At 48.0% G+C, this 22,450-nt stretch overlaps 1 protein-coding gene across 5 annotated transcripts in view; it reads right to left on the bottom strand.

The window, feature by feature from the left end:
* Positions 1–22,450, bottom strand: part of Myo1b (myosin IB) — a 164,423-nt gene that overhangs the window by 10,806 nt on the left and 131,167 nt on the right. For 2 of the 5 annotated variants that reach the window (XM_087902379.1, XM_087902376.1), the window contains exons 14-25: positions 21,056–21,160; positions 17,912–17,974; positions 15,663–15,863; positions 14,369–14,595; positions 11,632–11,832; positions 10,030–10,123; positions 9,053–9,202; positions 7,051–7,119; positions 5,689–5,775; positions 5,327–5,413; positions 3,925–4,011; positions 925–999 (exon numbers count right to left, since the gene is read on the bottom strand). In XM_087902379.1, coding sequence (XP_087758505.1) covers positions 925–999; positions 3,925–4,011; positions 5,327–5,413; positions 5,689–5,775; positions 7,051–7,119; positions 9,053–9,202; positions 10,030–10,123; positions 11,632–11,832; positions 14,369–14,595; positions 15,663–15,863; positions 17,912–17,974; positions 21,056–21,160 — 1,446 coding nt within the window. The remainder of the gene's footprint in view (positions 1–924; positions 1,000–3,924; positions 4,012–5,326; positions 5,414–5,688; positions 5,776–7,050; positions 7,120–9,052; positions 9,203–10,029; positions 10,124–11,631; positions 11,833–14,368; positions 14,596–15,662; positions 15,864–17,911; positions 17,975–21,055; positions 21,161–22,450) is intronic. The other 3 variants (XM_087902380.1, XM_087902377.1, XM_087902378.1) reach the window with 2 other exon arrangements.

Genomic DNA, 22,450 nt, shown 5'->3' with positions numbered 1-22,450 from the left:
ATAAAGGACTCAGCCACACTTTCCAAGTGCTGTAGAGAACCGTAAGTGGAGAGTGGCTACGCACTAAAGTTACGGAACACATTCATCATTGTCGCAAGCTCTAGACGAAGCTATACTGTCGAACAAAGATTTCAACGGATGAACTTCTGACTTTACGATGGTGCATGAATAATGCATACTCAGCACAAGCCACACTTCACACTGATGTCTGGAGGGGCCGGTGGGGGCAGTGCAAAGCTCTCCTAAGAAACTGGGCCGCAAGTCCTGGGGTCAGCGAGTCAAGCAATCTCGACTGACCACTGACAGACTTTCTACACGGACCATGGTGCTAAGCTGCGACACTTGATAGGTTGGGTGTGGCAGATGCACTCTTGGCGTAAGATATTCTCAACTTAGGATGTCGCATATATATATGACGTGTCATTCTGCATGGGCCAGGCACTGGGAAAGCCTTATCATTGCTCAAAGTAAACACCCCCAAATGAAAACCATAGAAGTTACTCGCCCATGTTACAAATAAACAGAAGTCCTGGCTGACACCAATGTTTACAGGTTTGCCACAGTACACCCTCCAGCAGGGCAACTCCAGAATCCAGCCTGACCCACCCTTGCTTCCGGATGCCTTGCTTCCATCAACCTACGTGCAAAGCTGGCCCTCCAGAGCCCATAACAGTTTAACAGGGTAAAAGCCTGGCTTTCCTCATGCCCCCTTCCTAGTTTTCTCTGCCAAATAAAATAAGCATTTGATCAATCCTATCAATCACAGGACCCTGACAGTCCTGACACACCTGCATTTGAACCCGCTGAAGACCCAAACAGAGACTAACGGACTTTTAAAGATACTATTCATGTCAGATTTTATTGAGCTGGTGCTATTAAGTGGTTAATCGAACAGTGCTAATTAGCCATACGGGGTCAACTTACAATTCTTTGAAGCGTAAACTCATAGATTTTCTTCCCAGCGTTCGCTCTGAAGAATTTCCTGTATTCCCGGCGCACCTTTCAAAGGAAGTAGAGCGACAGTTAGAACGAGGCTGGCGGGGGCTCACCGTGACGTACCTCTTTACACATCAAAGCATACGGAACCCACACATATTTGCAAATGTCCTTGCAGGGTTGAGAGGACTGACAGGTGCCCACTCAGGCAGTGGCAATTACATCAGAGAGAAAGAGACCCAGGGAACCAATACTTTAAATCCTATTGGTTTGTACACAGGCTGATGATTTGACATGAAACCCTCTACCGGGCTAGCTGGTCCTAAATCAGGGCACGTTTCATAAAGTAGTTCATGAGGCAATTTCTCCTTCAGATGTTTTTGAGAAACTATCTGAAGAACTAGATTGAAGCTTCCAAAGATCCTGCATAAAAACGCAGGACTTGACTAGAGGAGGACAGAATGGAAGCAGCTAAAAGGAAGAATCTCAGGTGCCTCCGGGCCATCGCCGACTTCCACTTAATCGCCAAATGTCACACCTCTTTTCGCGGCACCAAAGGCGCCACGCCATTTTGCACGGAAACTCTCCCCACAGTGCGACATGATAATCTACATCATACATTGACGTCTAATAACTAAGTGCAGTGCCCACAGAATTAACGAGCATCGCAGGTAAACACGGAAGCCGTGGGGGACATGGGAAGTATTTATCATCATCTACTTATGAACGGGAGTTAGAGATCAGCAAGACGTCAGCCCCTCTTTGCCCTCTCCCTTCCCACTTTCCTGGGCTGAAACACATATGCTTAACGTATCTGTCTAGTGGGTTGTGTGGAATAGAGGCCTAGGAGCCAAGCTCAGTCTGTAGACAACTTTATTTTTATGTTTCTACAGAACGGTTTCTCGGTCACGGGTTTCTCATAATGTTTTCTAAGCTCCAGTCACAGCGATCCCCATTTCTGCGGGACAGGGGAACCCCAGTAGCCTTTGCTGACAGCTGCAGGTTCTGGAATGTACACAGCCAACCATACCTAACCAGTCTGCTGTCTTCCCCATCTACACCACCTGCCCAACCTCCAGGCATCTGAGAGCAGCCCGTCCAGACAACAGCTAAAGGTTACCCTTTGACATATATTCCACACAGGCAGCCCCCCCTTTTTTTTAAAAATCCATGTCCTAACTGTCATGTCTCTTTCAGGAATTCATAAGCATTTCAGACCTCCAGCTTCCAAGGGTAAGAAAGCAGGCAAGCTAACGGAGTCTGTCATGTGGGAGCACAGCCAGAGGCAATGCGGAAGTCCTACACTACACAGCTGGATCTCACTGGATCGGAGCTTTCGGCATGATTCTGACACGCTTCTGACATGCCATGGGATAACTGGCAGTTCCGCGAACAAACGCTCCATACAATAAAAACTTGGTGAAATCACACTCTTCTCACAGTGGGGATCCTCTTGGGCACCGGCATCATAAAATGGGCCAGTGTACTTTGGATTTGGTTATACAAGCAAATCAAATCATTTCGAAGGACATTTCAAAGCACTGCTCATATCGACATAACTTATGCTTATGATAAAATGACCAGATCATTACAATCTACAATCTGAAACTTCAAAAAAAAAAGTTTAATCTTATTTCCTAACAGTAATAATGGAAACAGGATAAGATATGTCTGTCTCATTAGGAATTCGGGGGGCGGGGTGAGCTGCAGTTAGGGCAAGCCCAGAGAATTCTGCAGAAACAGTTTGCACCTGCAGGCTGAGTGTGTTCAGTCAGCTGCGGCCGATACCCCCCAGTGCAAAAGCAGCTGGGAAGACTGTGCTGTGAACCCCGGAAAACTGCAGATCTGACTGGCAGGAGTCAGCACAGCGGCGAGGAGTCTATAGATCCAAGCCTGCCTGTTTCCCTCCTCTTATTAAAATCAGGATGCAAATTCGAAAGCACGAAACGTTTGGTTTTGCTTGGCTTCCAAACAGCATGCACGGGATGGAGGCAGAATCTGTCCAATAGAACATCCGCTAAACTCTATTGACGTTCCGTCTTAATTACCCTATGAATATTCAGGATACTCGAAAAGGCTAATGAACTAAACATTCGTAGGAGGAACTTTCAGGGGAAGATGGGGGTGCAGAGCTGATGGCCACTCGGCTAATTTTCAAACATTTAGAATAAGAGCTAGTGTCCCTGAACTCGTAAGAACGCTGAGGAGGCCTCGTGTGAAAAGGACCCTGATCACCCTCAACAGGCTATGTGGATGTCTCACTATGCTGGATAATTACTAAGCAGGTAGACCGAATCCTCCTATTGCCTGAAGGTTTTCAGTGCTCAGAGCCACATTTTTTTATTTACTTGTGTGTGCCTTTCCCTCCCGGACCAAGCACACGGTTTGAACTCTACAGCTCTCTCCGTTTCAGGATCCCCATTGCCTCATTCAGTGGCCTTTCTAGGTTTCCTGAAGCAAACACATTTATCTCTGCTGGGCCATGATCACTTGGAAGAAAGTTCCGCGCCAGCCCTCCGTGGGGCAGCCCAGGGAGATGGGGAACAAAGCCTGCCACTCCCTCTCAGGTTCCTGTGGAAGGAAGATGGCGGCTTCAAACTCAAAGATCACCCTCTGCCTCACGATTTAAAGGCTCATAAAAAGCTGGGCGGTGGCGGCAACTGCTTTTAATCCCAGCACGTGGCAGGAGGATCTCTGTGAGTTCGAGGCCAGAGGCCAGCCTGGTCTAAATGTCTTGGACAAAATATACTGTTATCACACTCATGATTTACATTAAAATTACAGTAAAATGAGAAACTTAACATGTATTTGTTTTCATTTTTTTCCCTTAAAAAGAAACAAGGTTAGGCAAGCTGACATTTCATAAGGCTGCGCAGGCAGCAGCAAGCGCCGCCAGGTTTCTCAGGTTAGTAGGTGCAAGGCTTTACGGGGGGGAGGGGGAGAAGGGGGTTCACCCAGGGCAGGAGGAAGAAGTCATGATGGAAGTACCTTCAGTCCAAGCCAGTAAGCCCAAATGACAGCAACTGCATGCTTACGCCTAGCCTCTTCCTTCAAGCGTTTCAACTCCCTCCGAGCCTAGAACGTTTTAGATAGTAAGTAAGAGAGAGCCCGTTGCAGACAGCACAAATGACCAGAAAAAGACACCCCCCGTCCAAACAGGAGAGCCAACGTTTGAGCAGGGCTGCGGAATGGCGGAGGAAGAGTGCACGCTCATTTCAACCCGAGGACTCGGCGTAGAGCTGGCACAGCGGCCTGGATGTGGGCGCAAGGACAACGGTGACCACTCCTCACGCGCACCCCTCCTGTCTCCTCGGTCCCCACTCCTGCCTCCACATTGGCTCAGCTCCCTCGTGGAGAGATCTCACTATCCTCACTGACTTTCGACACCCCGGCACTGAGACCAGGGAATAAGCTCACTGCAGAAGTCCGGCCAGGAGCAGCGAGTCGGCTGGGATGCTTCCCTTAGCCAGCTAAGGAACTAGGTTGGTTTTTAGACTCTTAGAAAACAGGCAAATGAACAATTTAGGTCAGTTTTTGGACAAACCTTCTGTGTATCCCGCACGGTTTACTTCTTATTTATCTTACAAGACGGGCTTACAAGGCTACGGGGGCAGACTTTAACAAAAACACAGGACTCTGTAGAGTTGTGTGTTTCTAACTGCACTTTACGCAGAGATGATCTTTGATGCCTAAGCAAGAAAAACATCTGAGACTCTTGTTCCTTGGGGGATATGAAATGTTCCCAGAGCCCAGGACTCTGCCTGGAATTAGCGAGAGTTTCAGGAGGCCTTTGTCCCGGAAAACAAACAGCAAGGCTGGAATTCCTCGGCTTCTTCTCTGGCAAGTATGGCTGGCTTCACAGGAGCATAGCTTCCTGTGAAATCACTGTTGCCCCCTCCCCTGAAAACACGACACTGTTGGCTTCCAGGAACCCACAGGCGTCGGCCCGAGCCACGCGGTTTCATTTAAAGATGACGTCTTTCAAAGCACGGGCTACTGGCAGTCATCTGCCAACGCCCTGCAGAGACCGATCCGAACCCCAACCGTAACGTTCTTCACATGCCCCCTGCATACAAGTACCCCCCCCCCAAAACGGGCCAGCATTCAACAGTTGGAAACAGTGGGCACTTAAACATGCAAATTATCGGGAGGATTTTAAAAGAAGAACTACGCTAGAGTCTTATTAGTAAGATTAGTGTTTTGGTCTGTACATGCCTAAGTTCCCACGGCATCCTAGTGTCCAGCATCACCGGGCTTATTAATCTGGCAGCTAGAGCATGCACTGAGGTGAGCCTCTACAATTGCATCCTTCATCCCTGCTACGCTAAGAGACCAGGGTCGGTCCCCGCGGAACTCCCGGACGCAACGATGGGACGTGTGCATCAAGTACCTTCGATCCAAGCCAGTAAGCCCAGATAACTGCAATAGCATGTCTATTCCTAGCCTCCTCCTTCAGCCGCCTCAGCTCCCTTCGCGCCTGTGGTGCGTTTGAGAAGGAGTGACAGAAAGGGTTAAGGCAGGAAAGGCTGCTGCTGCTGCTTCCCAAGGGAGACAGAAAAGGAGACACCAGTCACCAACAGTAAACGCAAAAGCGTGTGCCACCACCCGCACCAAAACACGGCCAAGAGCAGGAGACGCACGTGTGTTCAGCAGCTCAAGCCAGTGAGTCGTTTCTCCGCCCCTGAGTCAGAGGGTCCTCGGCTCCACAAGTTACATCCGACCCCACCCGCCTCTGCAGGGCCCCTGGCCTACCTGGGTTCCGTGCCAGTACGCCGCAATGGTGGTGGCCGCCTCCTTACAGCGCTTCTGATGCTTCAGCTCCCGCAGGAGTTTGCGGGCCTACGGTAGAGAAATCATCCCCATCTATGTATGTATATATGTTCAATGAACTTACAGAGCGACTAGAAAATCGTCTTCAGAGAGGTGAGAGTCCCAACACACACGGCCTGGTGAGAACCAGCTGAGAACAGGAGCAAGTGCCCAGAGACACTGGCATGGCAGGGTGGTCTCACCGTGAGAAGACAGCCTCCCACCCTGGTATACGACAGAAAAACAATGGCCACAGCAACACAGGCTGTTCACAAAAAGGTGAGACCCAGTCATTAAAAACACTATGAAATTCTCAAAGAATTAACAAAATAATAATATTGTTATTATTATTATAACTATTAAATATATTACATATTAATAATTATGTTATTGCTGTTGTTTTTGCAAGACAGGGTATCTCTGTGTGACAGCCCTGGCTGTCCTGGAATTAGCTCTTGTAGACCAGGCTGGCCTCGAACTCACAAAGAGCCACCTGTGTCTGCCTCCTGAGTGCTGGGATTAAAGGCAGGTGCCGCCACCACCCGGCTAAAATATTAATTTTTTTTAAAGAGTAAGATGGTAAATGGTTGGTGTTGCCACACAGTGTACCACAGTTACCGGAGGACTTGGCTACTACGGACCTAGAGTCTAAAGTAGGTGACTATGGCCACATCTTCATGGATGGATAAATTTCACGCAATTTTCATGCGACTGAAACTCTCTTCTGCTTTTTGTTTACAATGGCTCAAAATGACTTGCAGGTTGTACGAATCAGAACACAGGCTTAAATTTGCCTGGGGCCCAAAGTTCACTGACCCTTGAACCAAGCCTTAGCTGGAAGGACCTGGAACCCGAGCAGCCACTGTGGCTACCCACTTTCCCTCCTACCACAGCCCTGGCCAGGACCAGGAGCCGTTAGTCTTTACGAAGGGGCTGCGGAGGATCACTGGGAAGTCACGGACGTGGGGCTAACCCACAGGACTCAAGCACTGGCTGGGCCGCGGCTTTCTGGACAATGGCTCCTCTCAAAAGCACTGGGTGCAAGGATGTCGCAATTATAGACAGTATTATTTCAGGAACTTCCTGCTTAGAGAACAAAGCTTAAAAGAAATAAATAAATCAAGCGATGAGAAGGAAGCAGCCAAGACGCGGTCACCAGGGCTCCCTGCTTGGCCCCATAATATTTACTCTTTCCTTGTGGCTGTTTGCGGCACAGGTGTAGGAGAGGGGAAACCGTCCCCTGCAGAGCGAGCCTGAAGACTGCCCCCTTTGCGGAGAAGCCCAGCTCCCACGTCCATAACTCACCTTCCAGCCCCGGATGTAAGACTGAATCACCAGGGCTGAGCTCTTAATCTTCTGGTACCGCTTCTGTTGCTGTGGGATACAGGGGAAGAGGTGAACGGTCATCTCCACAGAGCTAAAAGGCAGAGCTTGCAAGGTCAAAGCAAGGGCGTCTGTTCGCTAGGAGCAGTGGAAGCCCGATCATCCTCCCCAAGTTGCTTTGGCCAGGGTTTCATCCCGGCAATAGTAACCCCAGCAAGTCGGACGCCTATTTTCCCTTGCTAACCGGGAACCTTCTCAAGTCAGGAACCAGGCTGCTGGGTACACTTCGCTGCTCTCAGAACACAGCAGGCCTTTAAAAGCTTTTTTATGGAATTCAAGACAAACGGGTTAAGCTCCAGTTTGGATTTTCTTAATGACCTCAAAATAAGAAATGGTAAAAAGAACACTTTAAAGATAGGCTATTTGTTGGTCCTCTCTTTCTTGGGCAAACAGAAAAGAGCATCTTAAGCTCGCAGAGTTAAGAAGTGCTGCTTGCTGTGGGCTGAGGACCCATGACCACTAGGCAGAGAGACAACAGTCCACTGTGTCTTGGCTGAGTGGACAGGAACAGGCTCTCCATTTGAAAGTCGTCATTCTAAGACTTGCAGGGTGTCTAAGCTTCCTGGGACTTGCACTGTGTCTGTAACCTTCCTAATTAGAACGAGCAATTAAAGACCCACTCGAAGACCAAGCGCACCTTAAGCTCCATCATTTCAATACGTTACTGGTTCCCACAAGTCGGGAAGATGCTAAAAATGCATTTCATGAAAGTAAGCCAACACGGATTTTATCTGAGGGCAAAATGTCTCTTTAGACGCAGAGGGAAGAGTGCGCTAAATTAGCCCCGCCTTCAAATTTAGCCTGCGTTTTAGCTTTGCGGAGAAGACGCACAGAACGAACGTATGCCCAAGCTGTGCTCTTCTGGCCACTACCATTCACTTCAAGAACACGACTTAGATTTGCGTGAAGGCCGAGGCAACGCTTCAGGCCCTTCCAAACCCGTGGCCTGCCTCCAGCAAAGTTGTCAACCCACTGCTGAACTTCCAAAGAAGTTCCCTATGAGTTAAGCAAATATACTTTATCATCAAGTCCTTCTATCTGAGGACTAAAGACAATCCAGCTCTTTAACCAAAACCACAGCTGGACTAAAACAAACTTTCGGTGCTCTGAGATTAAAGCCATTTCTCTTCAAGGCTGCCACGGTTTACGCAGCCAGTTGGCCATTTTAGACGACTGACCCCATCGGAGTGAAAGCAAACGACACCATCCCCTCAAACCAATGACCAAAATCCAAGAGAGAGTCCCCGCTACATCCTTCCCGAGATCAGTGCAGAACAGTCTGGAACACTCAACCTGAGCTCTGGAACTGTCCTAAGTCCAGATCATGCTCTGGTGCTCAGAAGTGCCATGCCTTGTTTCCCCAGGTTTAAAAAAAACAAAAATTAACAATAAGCATTTCGTGAGGTCGCTGGGAGATTTCAGCTACGGAAAAGCTGCAAACACAGCACATAGAGAACCTTGAGAAGTTGGCAAGGTCACGTCAGGCTGTACTGAGATGTTTGCACGGTTACATCGGGTTGTATGGAGAAGTTGATATAATTACGTCAGGCGATACTGAGAAGTCTGCATGGTTATGTCAGGCGGTACTGAGAAATTTACATGCTTACATCAGGTTGTACTGAGAAGTTGGTATAGTGACATCAGGTCATACTGATAAGTTGCCATGGTTATGTTAGGCTGTACTGAGAAGTTTACATGGTTGCATCAGGTTGTATGGAGAAGATGATATGGTTACATCAGGTTAAACTGAGAAGTTGCCATGGTTATGTTAGGCTGTACTGAGAAGTTTACATGGTTACATCAGGTTGTATGGAGAAGTTGGTATGGTTACATCAGGTTGTACTGAGAAGTTGCCATGGTTACGTCAGGTTATACTGCAGTGAGAAGTCAGCTGCTTATGTGAAGCTGTAGCGTCGGGACTCACCGCGTATCTCCTGCACCAGGCAGCAATCACAACTTGGCTTTTTTTCATGAGCAGGAAATGCGTACGGCACTTCCATCCCCGATAAATCTTCTGAATGAGAGTGGCCAGGTCCTCCAGCCGTTGCTTCCTGATGTCTTCCAATTGAAATAACTGGCAAGAAATGATAGACAGACTTAGTCAAAGTCCCCCAGGCCTAAGGCGTACACGAGAGGGCTTCTCTGGGTGCTGAGGTCAGCTCCTTCAATGTGCATACTACACACCGTGGTGCTCGAGGGAACTATCTGGATGGATTCGTGAAGGACCCAGCTATTCAGGCTTCATGACAAATCAGAGGAAGTTGGAATGAAGCAGAGGGGACCTGCACCCTGCTGTGAAGGATGCAAACCAGCTCAGAGTGAAGTCCTAAGGATCAGTATGATGTTCAGACGTCTGAGAGGCGGGAATTCAGATCCTCAAGCAAAGGACGCTCAGACAGCAGGGGACAACTCCCCCTAATGTAGGCGCTGCTGGCTCTTCCTCTTCAACAACCTAAAGCCCTCAGACTCTCTAAACTGCCACCCCACTGAGCCGTGCGATAATAATTATACTTTTCACCCATCCGTTTCTTTAGACAAAGACTCTGAGGAATTCTGAGGAGGTCTATAAATTTGATAAATTTTGAAAAAAATGTTTCCTTCTATATTCCACGTGCACCCATGGAGTTGTGATCCCTAAAACTTCCGTGTAACTTAGACACAGCAGACACTGGCGGGCTCGCCTCCCAATCTCTGGGAATCAGGGAGGGCGGCTCAGCCAAGGTTTGGTGGCTATCCTATAGTGTTGGTGTTGTGGAAATGATACACCATCTCTTTCATGCCCCAGCTTTAGGATACTTCAGATGAACAGAGGAATATGGCCTTCATGGTGGGGGGGGGGGGACCTTAGCAATTAGCCTCTACGCGCAGGGAATTGAGTTCAGAGTGTAAAGGTTTACATACTGTTCTTGGGTTTCGGATGAATATCTTGGATCTGCCAAAGGAGTACTCTTCCATAGGGATCTCTAGCTCATTAAAGAGAACCTCCACACCAGACCTGGAAAAGTGAACAAAACCCCAAACAATGTTTTCCCCGAGTTACGAAAATAGTTTTACTGTATATAATATCAGGTTCTCACTAATACACAGAAAAAGCTACATAAAAAATTTACAGGTGTGTGTGTGTGTGTGTGTGTGTGTGTGTATACACATCTGGTAGGAAGTGATTATCTCCTTTCACCACGTGGCCCTAGAGATCAAACTCAGGTTGTTGGGCCATGCAGCAAGGACCTTTACCTGCTCAACCACCTCTCCAGGCCCAACACTGCTTCATGTTTTTAGGGTGATCACTCATCCAGCAAGCATCTTTCTACCAAAGGATTTCCAAGACTGATTTCCACAAACTAACCCGGATTAATAAATATTGCTAAAGCAACTCAAGGTTCAGAACTATGCACACTAAGAAATGTAGGGGTTTCTTGAGTTCATTAGTAACACAAAAAAAATAGTCAATTAATGTATCAATGGGGATCAAGAATGAAAATTAAAACCTCAGGCCTCTACTGAACCTATTCAGTTAACTCTGTGTGCAAGTGCTTTTGGGTACCACCCTCGTGCTTGGTGCCGGAGGAGGCCCGGAGAGGGTGCTGCATCCCCTGGAACCTGAGTATCAGGTATTGTGACCTGCATGGTAGACGCTGAGAACCAAACCCAAGTCCTCTGCAGGAGAAGCAAGCACTTTGAAAGCATGGAGCCACCTTTGCGGGCCCTCCTGGGACATTTCCGTCATCACTCTCATGGCAGAGGGTGAGCACAGCCTAAATCAGTGCTGAGTGCCAAACCAATCAGATGCTACAGGACAGGGCGTCATGTGGAAGGAACAAGGCCTTGACCTTGATTGCAACATCAGTTTCTAAAACCAGCCTGGCTCCACCAACCTGCAAGATGCCTGCCAGACAGGGAACGAATGATGTTCTGTGCTACGGCATGTTTAGTGCAACATCCCAGAAGTTAACGGTGCGCAGAGACAACACTCGAGACACACGAGACTATGGCATATGAGACGTCTGTCTCTTCTGTAACTCAGGACGCACGTCTACTTACTACTCGATCTCCTCTAAAAGACTGGGTCCCGCTGAGAACGGACACACGGCCTTGGCCCAAGATGAAACGCCCCAAGTGCCTGTCTCGGTTACAAGCAGGCATGCTGGCCCTCCTGCGGTGCTCAGACTTCTACGGTCCCCAGGGCCATCCTGATTGGTGACAGTGGCGGTTCTCACAGGCCAGGCCCGATTCCTCTCCTGTCATAGCTGCTCTCCAGCACGCGAGTTCATACCGCAACTACCAACTGCCCATGAGTTCAGCGCGCGTACATGCGAAACATTCATAGGCAAGCAAGTTTCATTTCTTCCGTTTCAACGTCAAAGAAAATCGACACCTCTACAGTGAGTTGAGAATTATCTCCAACGGTACCCCAACGGAAGAAGGCACAGCCAAGCCAAACCAAGAACACAAGGCTACTCGGACACTTTAAAAGCTGATGACCTCACAGACAGAGCTGCTTACCTTGCTGGTCCTTTCCAGTGAGGCCATGTTTGTTTGCAAAGCATCTTGTATCTTTCTAGGCATGGTTCATAGGCCTGCCGGAAGGCGTAGCCTGCCCGTCTCACACGGACGTTCTCCAGAAGACCCAGGTACCTGATCTGGTGGCAGACGAGGCTCTCGTTGAAGATGTGCGCCGCCTTTTTATCGTTCGGTTTGATGCACCTAGAACATTTCAGGTATTTTAGCTTTTAAACTCTGCCTCTGTGGATCTTAAGAGGCGTTTCGTGTCTAACCATTCCACGGTAATTCTTTGGGAAACCAAACCATTTCTGATCATTTCAAACCATTTCACAATAAACTGAAAATAAATGCAATGTTGTACACGTTGCAATGAAGACGTGCACAATGGCCCTGGCGAGTGTCAATGATGAAAACGGGACGCGCTGCACAGTTACGTTTATGTGGCGTCCACGTAAAACCGGCCTGAATTCCTAGTGCTGATTCCTCTGAGAAGTGGCGGTGGAGAGCCACACAGAGGACACGCATAAGGAAACCTTTTATGGTGACAGATGTGTCTATGTATGTGTGTGCACACACTTCTGGACCCCCAGCTCACCCGTTCAGCTAGAGTAGTGGGATCATGACCTCAGGAATCCCTCACCGGGCCTTCCCAGCACTAGGATTATAGGCAGATCCTGAACGGTGATAAGAAGATCAACCCCCTTCCCCCTCCTCCTAGGCCTCTGTTCCTTTGTAGCAGGGCTTTCTGTAGTTAGGAAAGACCACATCCTCAGACTCCCTTCCTAGTAAGGAGGTAGAGTCATAAGATCAGACTTTAGTATCAAAGCAGAACTAGTGTGCTGTGCTCTGGTCTGCGTCCACGAGGCAGGCCTCGGCCAACTCAGTGGTGGCTGTGGGTGTCAACACAGTGGGCAGCCATCTTGGACCATGAAGGTGAAGACCGCACCTTGGAAATGGCGGCCTGACAAAACTGCACAAACTTTCCCCGTTAGCTCTAGAGCTGCTCTCACACAAAAAGTCCTTGCGTTGAAACAAGTGCCAGACTTGTTATCAGTCTGGGATCGCACAAGGGCTTGGCTCACGCAAGGTCATCACCCCTGGGCTGCCTAGCACAACTGTTAAACATCCATGATATGGCTGTACAACTTTTAAGTGACCTCCCTAACACACGCGCGCGCGCGCGCACACACACACACACACACACACACACACCAATGGTATGGCTATACAACTGTTAAGTGACCTCCCTAACACACAGACACACACACACACACAGACACACACACACTCCAATGGTATGGTTGTACAACTGTTAAGTGACCTCTCTAACACACACACACGCACGCATGCACGCACGCACACACGCACGCATGTGCACACATACACCGCCGACAGCTAAATCTCATCTCGTTTTGTCTTCATGTTTGCGTACTTTTCCTCTGACCATATAATGTCTGCTGCACGCATCCAATGAAGGCAACAGACGGCTCAGGTGGAAAATCTTAAGTTCTGGCAGTCTCCAACACAGGCATGCAACTGGCTATTGATACAGGACGAGGGACAAGGAACGGGAAGAGTTTAGTCTTACGTCTGAAGTCCGAGGCTGCCCAGATTCCAGCAGCAGGCCCGAGGACCACCTCGCAGCCTTGGGACCCATCCCAATTTCTTACAGGACACACAAGAACTAGAGAACAGGGAACTCCGTAAGGTGATGGTGTGTAGTTTATGGCTCACTCGGGTGATACTGCCAAGGTAAACATCATGACTATAAAGTCATCGAACTGTCCACCTCAAATCTGCGTGTATCACTTCATGTAAACGGCATTTCGAGAGAACTCGATAACGCCACTCCACTGAGAAGAGCGCAAACAAACGATCAAAGATTCTGGTACTATTTCCTGGAAGTGAGATTTTTCTCCCGATACACGTTCTAACCTGGGTAAATCAGAGCAGGGTACTCTACCTATTTCTGTTTCTACTGATATGAATTTCAGGTAAACAAATAAAACATACAGAAACTGTCCCGCACTCTGGTTTGTTCCTAGCTGAAATTACAAGGGCAAGGTGCCTGCTGACGTCTGATCTAACAGCCCATATGCTTCCTGCTGCTTCCACAGACCCTAACTCGAGTGGGACCTTCCCAAATCCAGAGCAAGCCACATCTAAGATGACCTAGGAGTTGGAAAACAAAGGAACAAAACTGAAGTGACACTAGGTTTTAGGGGCGTCTTTCTTATTGCCTCGAGGACACTGGGCTGCTTTGGGAATGGTTTCTCCCAAGAATGTCTAGGGCCTGGGTCGTCAGGGACCCCAGAGTGACTACCAAGCTGCCTACTTCATTGCTCTGCTCTGATACGACTTTACAGGCATCTAAGCGGATGCCAAGGACAGAGAAGTATGCACAGCCTCAGAAAAACATCTGACCATTTGTTTCTGTGATTTGTCATTAAAAAAAAAAACAAAAACATAAAAACAGAAAGCTGGGAACTCCTACATGCCGCCAGCTTCCTGTCTCCTGTCAGGCCACGCCACATTTTTTTTTCCTTTGGTATACCCCTCCCCCCCATTTTTTGGAAAGAAATACAGCTGTGGATTTTTTTAGGACAACCAAACACCGTATTCTCTGACCCAGCACTGTGTCTGCTACTCTCCCCTTGGGCTGCATTTAAATTTAAACAGACAGGAAAATAAGATTCAGTAAGTGTGCTTGGATTTGAGTTCGTGTTCCGGAAAGCACCTGATGTAGTTCGGATTCTTGGTCTGCAGGTTCTTCATCAGAGTGGCCACGGAGGCCTTGAACTGCGACCCGGCCGTGGGAGGTCTCTTCAGGTTGACCTTCGCGGGGTTCCCTTCGGGGAACAGAGATTTGATGAGGGCGTGGCCGGCCTTCCACATGGCTTGGGACAGGTCTCGGTACAGGAGGTCATTGTTCTTGTCCACAAACCCTTCCACCTGGTACAGCACCTGTGGACAGCACACGGGACTCAGCGCCGGCTCACCGCGCAGGGCAGCGGCAAGCCAGAATGACGGCGGCACCCACCCTCCTTCAGCATCACAAGCCCCCAGTGCGCTAGGCGCGCAGATACCCAGCTCGCCTCCAGCTTTGAGTTCCCTCAACGGAAGGTGCAGAAGAGATCAAAATAAATTCCGATGTCCTTCGGGATTTGCAAGAATAGACTCCAACGTGTTAGAACATTTTCAGAGGATTTCAGATGGGTTTTGGTATGTGCCTGTGTCTGAACGGATTTGAGGATTTTCTTTTTTATTTTGCTGTTCGCATGCCAGTCTAGTTCATTTCAGAGCAGAAAAGGGAAAACAGAGGTAACACTGACATTTCCACAGCCATCCTAAGTGGCGGAGAAACTCAGCAGGAATGTGGCCCTCACTATCACGGCCCGATGGAGAAAAACAAAGGGCCAATGTTGGGGCATCCTAAAACAAAAGGTAATCCAGCTATTAGCCTTTTCACTCAGGGTCCAACTAAGGACTCTCTCCTTGTGAAATTTTCATTCTTATTTAAAAAGGCAGTATTAAACCCAATCAATAATCTCTTGAGATTCTAATAATCAGCCTCCTATCCAAATTGTTTTTTTTTAATTGAGATTAACTTCCTCAAATACTGAGAAACAAAATTTAACTAGGCATTTCCCCCAGTGTCTCTCAAAAATCTCAATCTAAGAATTCTTTATTTTTTGCTAAATAACTTGTACACTTAAAACCGTACTGTAGGCCTTTCTTCTGGAAGGCCTCCTTTGTTACTGTTGCTAGGCATTTCTGATAGAACATCTTAACGGCTGAAAATAATAAAACGATTTAAGAATACACTGTAGTGTTCACCCAGGGCTCTGGATTTGTCCAGTTCTCTCCTGTTAGCAAGATGTAGCTCAACACGGCACAGACTCATCTGTCAGTGAGTGTGGGTTGCTCTTCCGGACCTCATGCGGCCACAGGGTTCCGCACACCCATCTCCCAGAGGCCATGGCAGCCCTGGGGACAACTCTGTGCCCTGGGGCTGGGGAGCTTCCCAGTACCTTGCCAGCGTAATGCTGGATTCTGAAGCAGCTGTGTGGCAGGGTCGTGTCGTTGAGGAAGCGGGAACACTTGCTCATCCGGCTCTCGAAGTGCTGGTGGGTGGCACAGACTTGGTTCAGCTTTTCCAGAAAGGTCTCGTCGGTGACGGTGCCGGGCCTCAGGCACTCCTCGTCCAGCATGGCCAAGATTCCGTTTGTGTTCTGAGAGAAAAGAAACGCAGGGGTTTCCTTCCTTCCTTGCTGCTCTGTTCTGGCAATCAGTCCTAATGACAACCCCTAGCACAATCAACTTAGCCCACCTGCAAAAAATTCTGGGCGGCTGCTACAGAGAAGAGACAATCAAAGAGTTCCAAGGCCACGGAGGAAGCCAGTTCCTTTCTAGAATGCCCCAGGTGTGCTGGGGGTGGCAGACAAAGGACCAAGTCTTTGTGTTTGTGTCTCCTTCACCAGCAGACAGGAAGGGGCCGTGGTCACCTCACCCTCAGTACAAATGGAATTCACAGACATGTGTGTGTGGGTCTCAAATCCAAAGTCAAGTGTGAAGTCAGAGGTGGCAGGGCAGAATGGTGTGGAGAACAGGCTACAATCCCAGCACCGTTCCCTACGGGTTCTGTTTGCTTCACGGCTTAGGCAATAGATTGGTCTCACGTTACCAGACCATTCATGGACTCAGGGGAAAGCTGGGTTTCTTGGAGGGAGGGGATGGTGCTGTGTTTCGGGGTGTTAATGATCCTGCAATCAAGAGCTTTGCCAAGCCACGTGCAGAATAAAACTCTGGTTCCAGACAAAAAGGGGTATTAATTATGAATGCAATTTTACTTGCGCGTTCGGGCTCTAGGATCATCTTATTTCACGATGAACCAGTCCAAAAGGGAGCCAGAAATCAGGAATCTCCTACTTTCCTAACAAATGCAGTGCCCTTCCTCTGACTGTCCCCAGGGCTCCTACATCCCAATTCCAAAAACAATCCAAGCCACTGACCCTCGACCCCACCCACTTCCACTGAAGCAAAGGCCCTGTGCTCACGAGGCTATGGTATCCTCTGGCCAGAGTTTATTCATTCCTTACAAAACCCAAGGGAAGAGTGGGCTCTCGAGTGTGCTCGCAATATCCCAGAATAGACGCTGTTGTTCAGTGGCGGTGGAAGGAAACGCTTCCTTTGGGCCCCGGGCTCTTCCGCCAACATGAGTTCCTTCAATCATATATACAAGGGATTTTCAGGGAGATAAGGCTGCATAGAAGCGTGTTACATTTCCCTCTATTAAGAGAAATGATTATGTGCTGCTGTTTATGAGTAAAACACTCATCTGGAAAGCTAGACTTCCCACAGCAGAGCCCCCAGATAACAATTTCCTAGGTACAACTTCCAGGAGGCTCTAGGATCTCTGGATTTGAGGTGAGGACTCTGAATCCTTTGTGTAGGATGGCAACGCTCCCCCCCTCCCCCAAACCCTGGTCGGAGCTTTCAAAACTAAGGCTCCCTTTGAATCAGGAAGGAGCGGTGCTTTGGAATATCGTTTTCTATGTTCGGCTCCGTCCAAGGGGGAGGTTTTCAGGAGGATCTTGTATATTGATGGGAAAACACTGGCTAAGCCCATGATTTCCACGCGGGCTTAGGGAGACAAGCAGAAAACTGTTGAACCTGGGTGCCATTCTGGAAACACAGCACCCGTCTCCAGGGCAGGTAAAAAGTTGGCAGAGAAGTTAAGTTTACGGTCATCTCAAACTACTATGTCAAGGTCAGGAGTACTAGCCACCTGAGGGTAAACAAAGGGGCTTCTGGTTTTTACCCACAGATGCAGCTCTCTACAGCTACTACAATGAGCTCTCCAATACTGCCTGAACACAAAAACCTTAGACTCGAACACCTTTCTGAAAACCGCCCTGCAATTTTCCCCCACTTTCCTCCTTTTCACACTCTTATAAACTTTATATAAAGCTCATATAAAGTCTTCTGAAAAACTTCAGGGATCTTGGCCACCAGCCGTCAGCAGGCAAATGCTGGTCTACGCGAGGCCCTGTCATCTGAAGGTGTAAAAGGCTGCAACAGGACATGACTGGGGATCCTGGCTAAGTACAGCGAGCAAAGCTGGCCATGCACACACTCAAGAGCCGAGAAAGAGGTGAGGATTATCATAATGTCTTCCCAGCTGAGTAGATCCACAGGGAAGGCTGAAACCACAGTGAGATCATTTGCGTGTAGTGTGAAATTATACTGCTCAAACCTTCTTGAATCCGTAAGTACTCACGTTTTCTATCAGGTCACAGATGATAGCATTGTTGAAGTAATCAATGTGAGTCCATTCTATGTCCTGAAAACAGAGTAGAACAAGAAGACCAAATCCATTTGACAGCGCGTACCGTCATCTGAAAAGGGACCGCTGTCTCGCCACCCCCATTGCTCTCTCTACAGAACCAGAGCTGTGGGGATCACCTCTCAGCTCCCCAAACCTCCCCAACCCAGCAGCCCACCCTTGACAAACCGAATGGAGCCACAGCCTTGGACCTGCTCCAGGACTGCTTCCCATTCCGCGCTCACATCTGTGGCTGTTTCCCATGCACTCCATGGGCTCGATGCCAAATATTTACTCAAGGGGCCCTGGGGTCAAGACTGCTCTGTGTATATTTGTGATCTTTATAAGGAAATAGGGCAGAACTTGATCCCGGCAACCTAAGGCCTAGAGATTTTATTTGTCGCCGCGAGGAAAAAAAAAGTCATTGTAGAGGCAACGCTGAGATCTCAGTCGGTTAACTATCTCCAGTGTTAAAAACAGCCCAGAGAAGAGAAAGCAGTTTCTCCAAATCATGGGAAAGCTACCCCACAAGCCTCCACACTAGCTCCAGAGCCAAACCTGTGAGGCCAACTGTAATCAACCCTCTCTGCCTAACCTCCATCTCTAGGCATAGACATTGAACTTTCCTCCTGAGAGAAAAAAATGCGGTTCACATAGCAAGCGAGTGGTCTGCCTAGACATGTTTCAGGGATCTACACATTAATGTCCTGGCATTCTGCATGTGATGAAGAGACAGGACGAGAACAAAGCTTGCTTTTAGGGTGTTTATGTTACCAAAAGTTGCCGGACAAGCCCAAAACTGTTCTAAGGAAAATGGTCATTTGCAAACTAAAAAGTATTAACAAGTTGGTGTAATGGGGATTGGCAGCCTCAGAAAATACAGGCAGGAACGTAGGGAGGCGCATGCCTATACCCCCGGCACTTGAAGGGCAAGGCAAATGGATGGATGTTGGGGATATCTTGGGTGACACAGCAAGATACTGTTTAAAAACAAGTTTGTGAGCGTGCACACACACGAGAATGTAAGCTCACAGGAAACATAGCTCTATCTATCAATCTATCAAACATCCATCCATCTACTACCTACCTACCTACCTATCTATCTATCTATCTATCTATCTATCTATATATCCATCCATCCACTTATCCATCTTATCTATCTATCTATCTATCTATCTATCTATCTATCTATCTATCTATCTATCTATCTATCTATCCATCTACTTACCTCCCTACTGATCAATCAAACTGTCTGTCTGTCTATCTACCTACCGATCTATCTGTCTGTCTGTCTGTCCACCTACCTATCTACCTACCTATCTACCTACCGATCTATCTATCTATCTATCTATCCATCCATTCATCCATCCATCCATCCATCCACTTACCTACCTACTGATCGACCTATCTGTCTGTCTGTCTACTTACCTACCTACTGATCTGTCTTTTTGTCTATCTATCTATCCATCTACTTACTTATCTATCTATCTATCTATCTATCTATCTATCTATCTATCTATCCATCCATCTATCACCCATCTGTCTATCTATCATCCGTTTGTCCGTCCACCCGCCTGTCTGTCTGTCTGTCTGTCTATCTATCTATCTATCTATCTATCTATCTATCTATCTATCTATCTACTATCTACCTATGAATGATATCTTGTTTCTCCTCTAACAAATAAAGCTTGCCCGAAGACCAGAGGGTGGAGCTACCCACTAGTTATCCATGGAGAGCTGGAGATCTGTACAGACAGACAGGACAGACAGGCAGTGATATGGCTGGGCAGAGAGAAGAATATGAGGCAGGAGGAGGAGCCATGAGGTCAGCCCTTATCGGCTGAGAAGTGAGCAAGGTAAGTTGGCCGTGGCTTGCTCCTTCCTCTCTCAGATCTTTTGGAGCGCTCTGTTAGAGTACAAGCAAGACATCCATCGACCTATCTGTCTGCCAGGGGTGGGACGCCGTGCTTGCCATCCCAGCACTTAGGCGGCTGAGACGGGACTATCTTGGGTTTGAAGTTCACCTGGGCTACACCGTTAATTTTGTCTCTAACGAGGAATAGAGGTGTTGTGTTAAGATGGCTCAGCCTGAGATCAGTCCCTGGGACCCACGTCGCAGGAGAAAACTCTCACAAGTCGTACTCTGGCCTCTGCACGCACCACAGCATGCTCAGAGCCACAGCAAGCAGATGCAACTTAACTGTTTAAGAAAGAAGGAAGACAGGTAATAGTGTTCTTAAAACACTGCGGCAAATCAAAAGCGAAGGAAAATAGGGACGCAAAAATAATCGCTTATGGAGAATGTTTACTTGAAAAAATGAAAGCGTGAAAAATCAAGTCTGTGTTTAAAGATGAGATGACTTTACAAATAATTATTTCTGGTTATTTTAAAATTATAGTGAGACAATCCTTAAATAACGTCTGGAATATAGTGACTATATAACAAATGCTACGCTATTTATTATAAATTTTTAAAACCCATGCTTTTTAAGACTGAGCAAAATCTCAAAGAATCCTCAGTCCACTTGTGGTGATGCTGATTTTTTTGGGGTATATAATTCTTAGTGTTAACTCACTCAAAATCTACAACCATAAAGAGTCCGTCTGTGAACCACCCTGTTGCCACCACCGACAAAGGCTTTCTACAGGCAATATACACAGCTTTGCCACTTTTAAGACCAATGGACTCTGGTTTCTTCATTTAGCAACATGCATCTGATTCACGGTGCATGCATATGAATTACTCGCTCCTTTCTATGTTGAGGTACTAGTCCAGTGTGCGAAACGACCATAGCAACTCAGCCACTGGGCTCCACTTTAACACCACGTCATTTTACATAACTACGCCGGAATCCGGGTAAGACTGAAGGTCATTAACAACTATTTAACACCCGTCTACTATGTACCAGGTACTGCTCTCCAGACTAGTGGTATAGTACCAGAGAAAGTTGCAGTCAGCACAGCTGCCATAACAAACACAAAACACGGAGCTACAACAGAAGGAAGCTGAGAGCTGACTCTCAGGTCACGTGGAGAGAGTCTCCCAGACACAGACTCTTGGTTCTAACGGAGCAATCGTTTAGACAGTTTCAACTTTACCTCCCGTATGTACTCCTCTTGCTCCTCCTTCAGAGTCAGTTCGATGAAGATTTGTTGAAGCTTTTCGTTACAGTAATTAATAATAAACTGCTCGAAGCTGTTGTCCTAGGGGGAGAAAAGGAAATACACATAAGACCGTTTTACCAGCTCTCCCTACCAAAGACACACCAACATCACACTTCACTCCGTATGAGACGCCACACACTCCCTTCAGACTTGACGGGGGCCCCACACAAGCTCCCAGGACAGACAATGTCCCTTGCAAATGCTCAAGGGATGGCTCATGAGTCAGCAAACAAAGGAAATATGCACAGATGTCGCAGCTCTTACAGGCGGGGATTTTGAGTCGGTAGAGAAAGGCCCCCAATTTGTTCCAGCTCCCCCCTGAAGTTCAGTAAAGACACAGCGAGGATCCCTAATCCTTGTCAGCGACTACCTAATCATTCATTCTCAGGGCTTCCTGCCACACCTGTTTCCTCCATCCGGAATAAGGTCCCTCACTCAGGACACCCTGTTACCTAAGTGTGTGCACGCACATGTGTACATGGATTGGCTATGTTCACAGATGTATCTGATCGGACGTTACTTAAGGGAAGGGGCTGAGCCAACCGTCTCGCTCGCCGTGATGCACGCCATACTGCCTCTTGTAAACCCACAACGCGCACTGCATCGGCAAGTGCAGACGCCCCTACTGAATGGAAATCCAGGGAAGTCAAAGCATCAAGACCCCACGCTAGTCAGAGACAATGTCTCCGATCAGAAGGCTGTGTCACGCTCTCAGGCACCCATGCTTCCTCTCCAGGAGTCCTGCCTCATTTTAATCATCTCTAGGAATCCTCTGATGGAGGCTCTATGAAATCGTTTTTGGACAATCCGCAGAGCTCAGGGAACACACTGAAGGTACCGATGTCATCTGCTGAAGGAACATGTGTTCCACTTGGAACCTTCCAGAATGACACAGACGTGGTACCAAAGCTTGTCTGCTTTGCTTCGCCCTCTCCCTCTTGGCAATGGGCAAAGAGACACAAAGATTCTACCTCTGGGAAACTTGGCCAGTCCTGCTCTCACAAGGAACCACCACACACGGGAAGACAGAGGCCATCACTCCTTGTGCGTAAGCACACACTGGCCTTCGCGTCTCTCTCCAAATGACAAAGGCAAAAAGCCACTGAGGTTTCTGAAAGCTGATCTTTAAACTGACTTCGGTCCTCCCCTGGGTGGGTACTCATGACAAAAGTCCCTAACTACATCTTTGCCTGGTATCCGGTTTGTCATCACGGCAATACAGGGACAGAGACCTCTAACTCCAAACCACAAATGACACACGGGGGTGCACTACTGCCGACTGACCTCGCTAATGCTAAATTTAGTGAAGCATCAACGGTTTCCACAGTC

Source organism: Myodes glareolus, chromosome 27, assembly GCF_982192425.1.
Source record: "Myodes glareolus chromosome 27, mMyoGla1.1, whole genome shotgun sequence".
Lineage (NCBI taxonomy): Eukaryota > Metazoa > Chordata > Mammalia > Rodentia > Cricetidae > Myodes > Myodes glareolus.
This window is presented reverse-complemented; position numbering and strand designations above follow the sequence as displayed.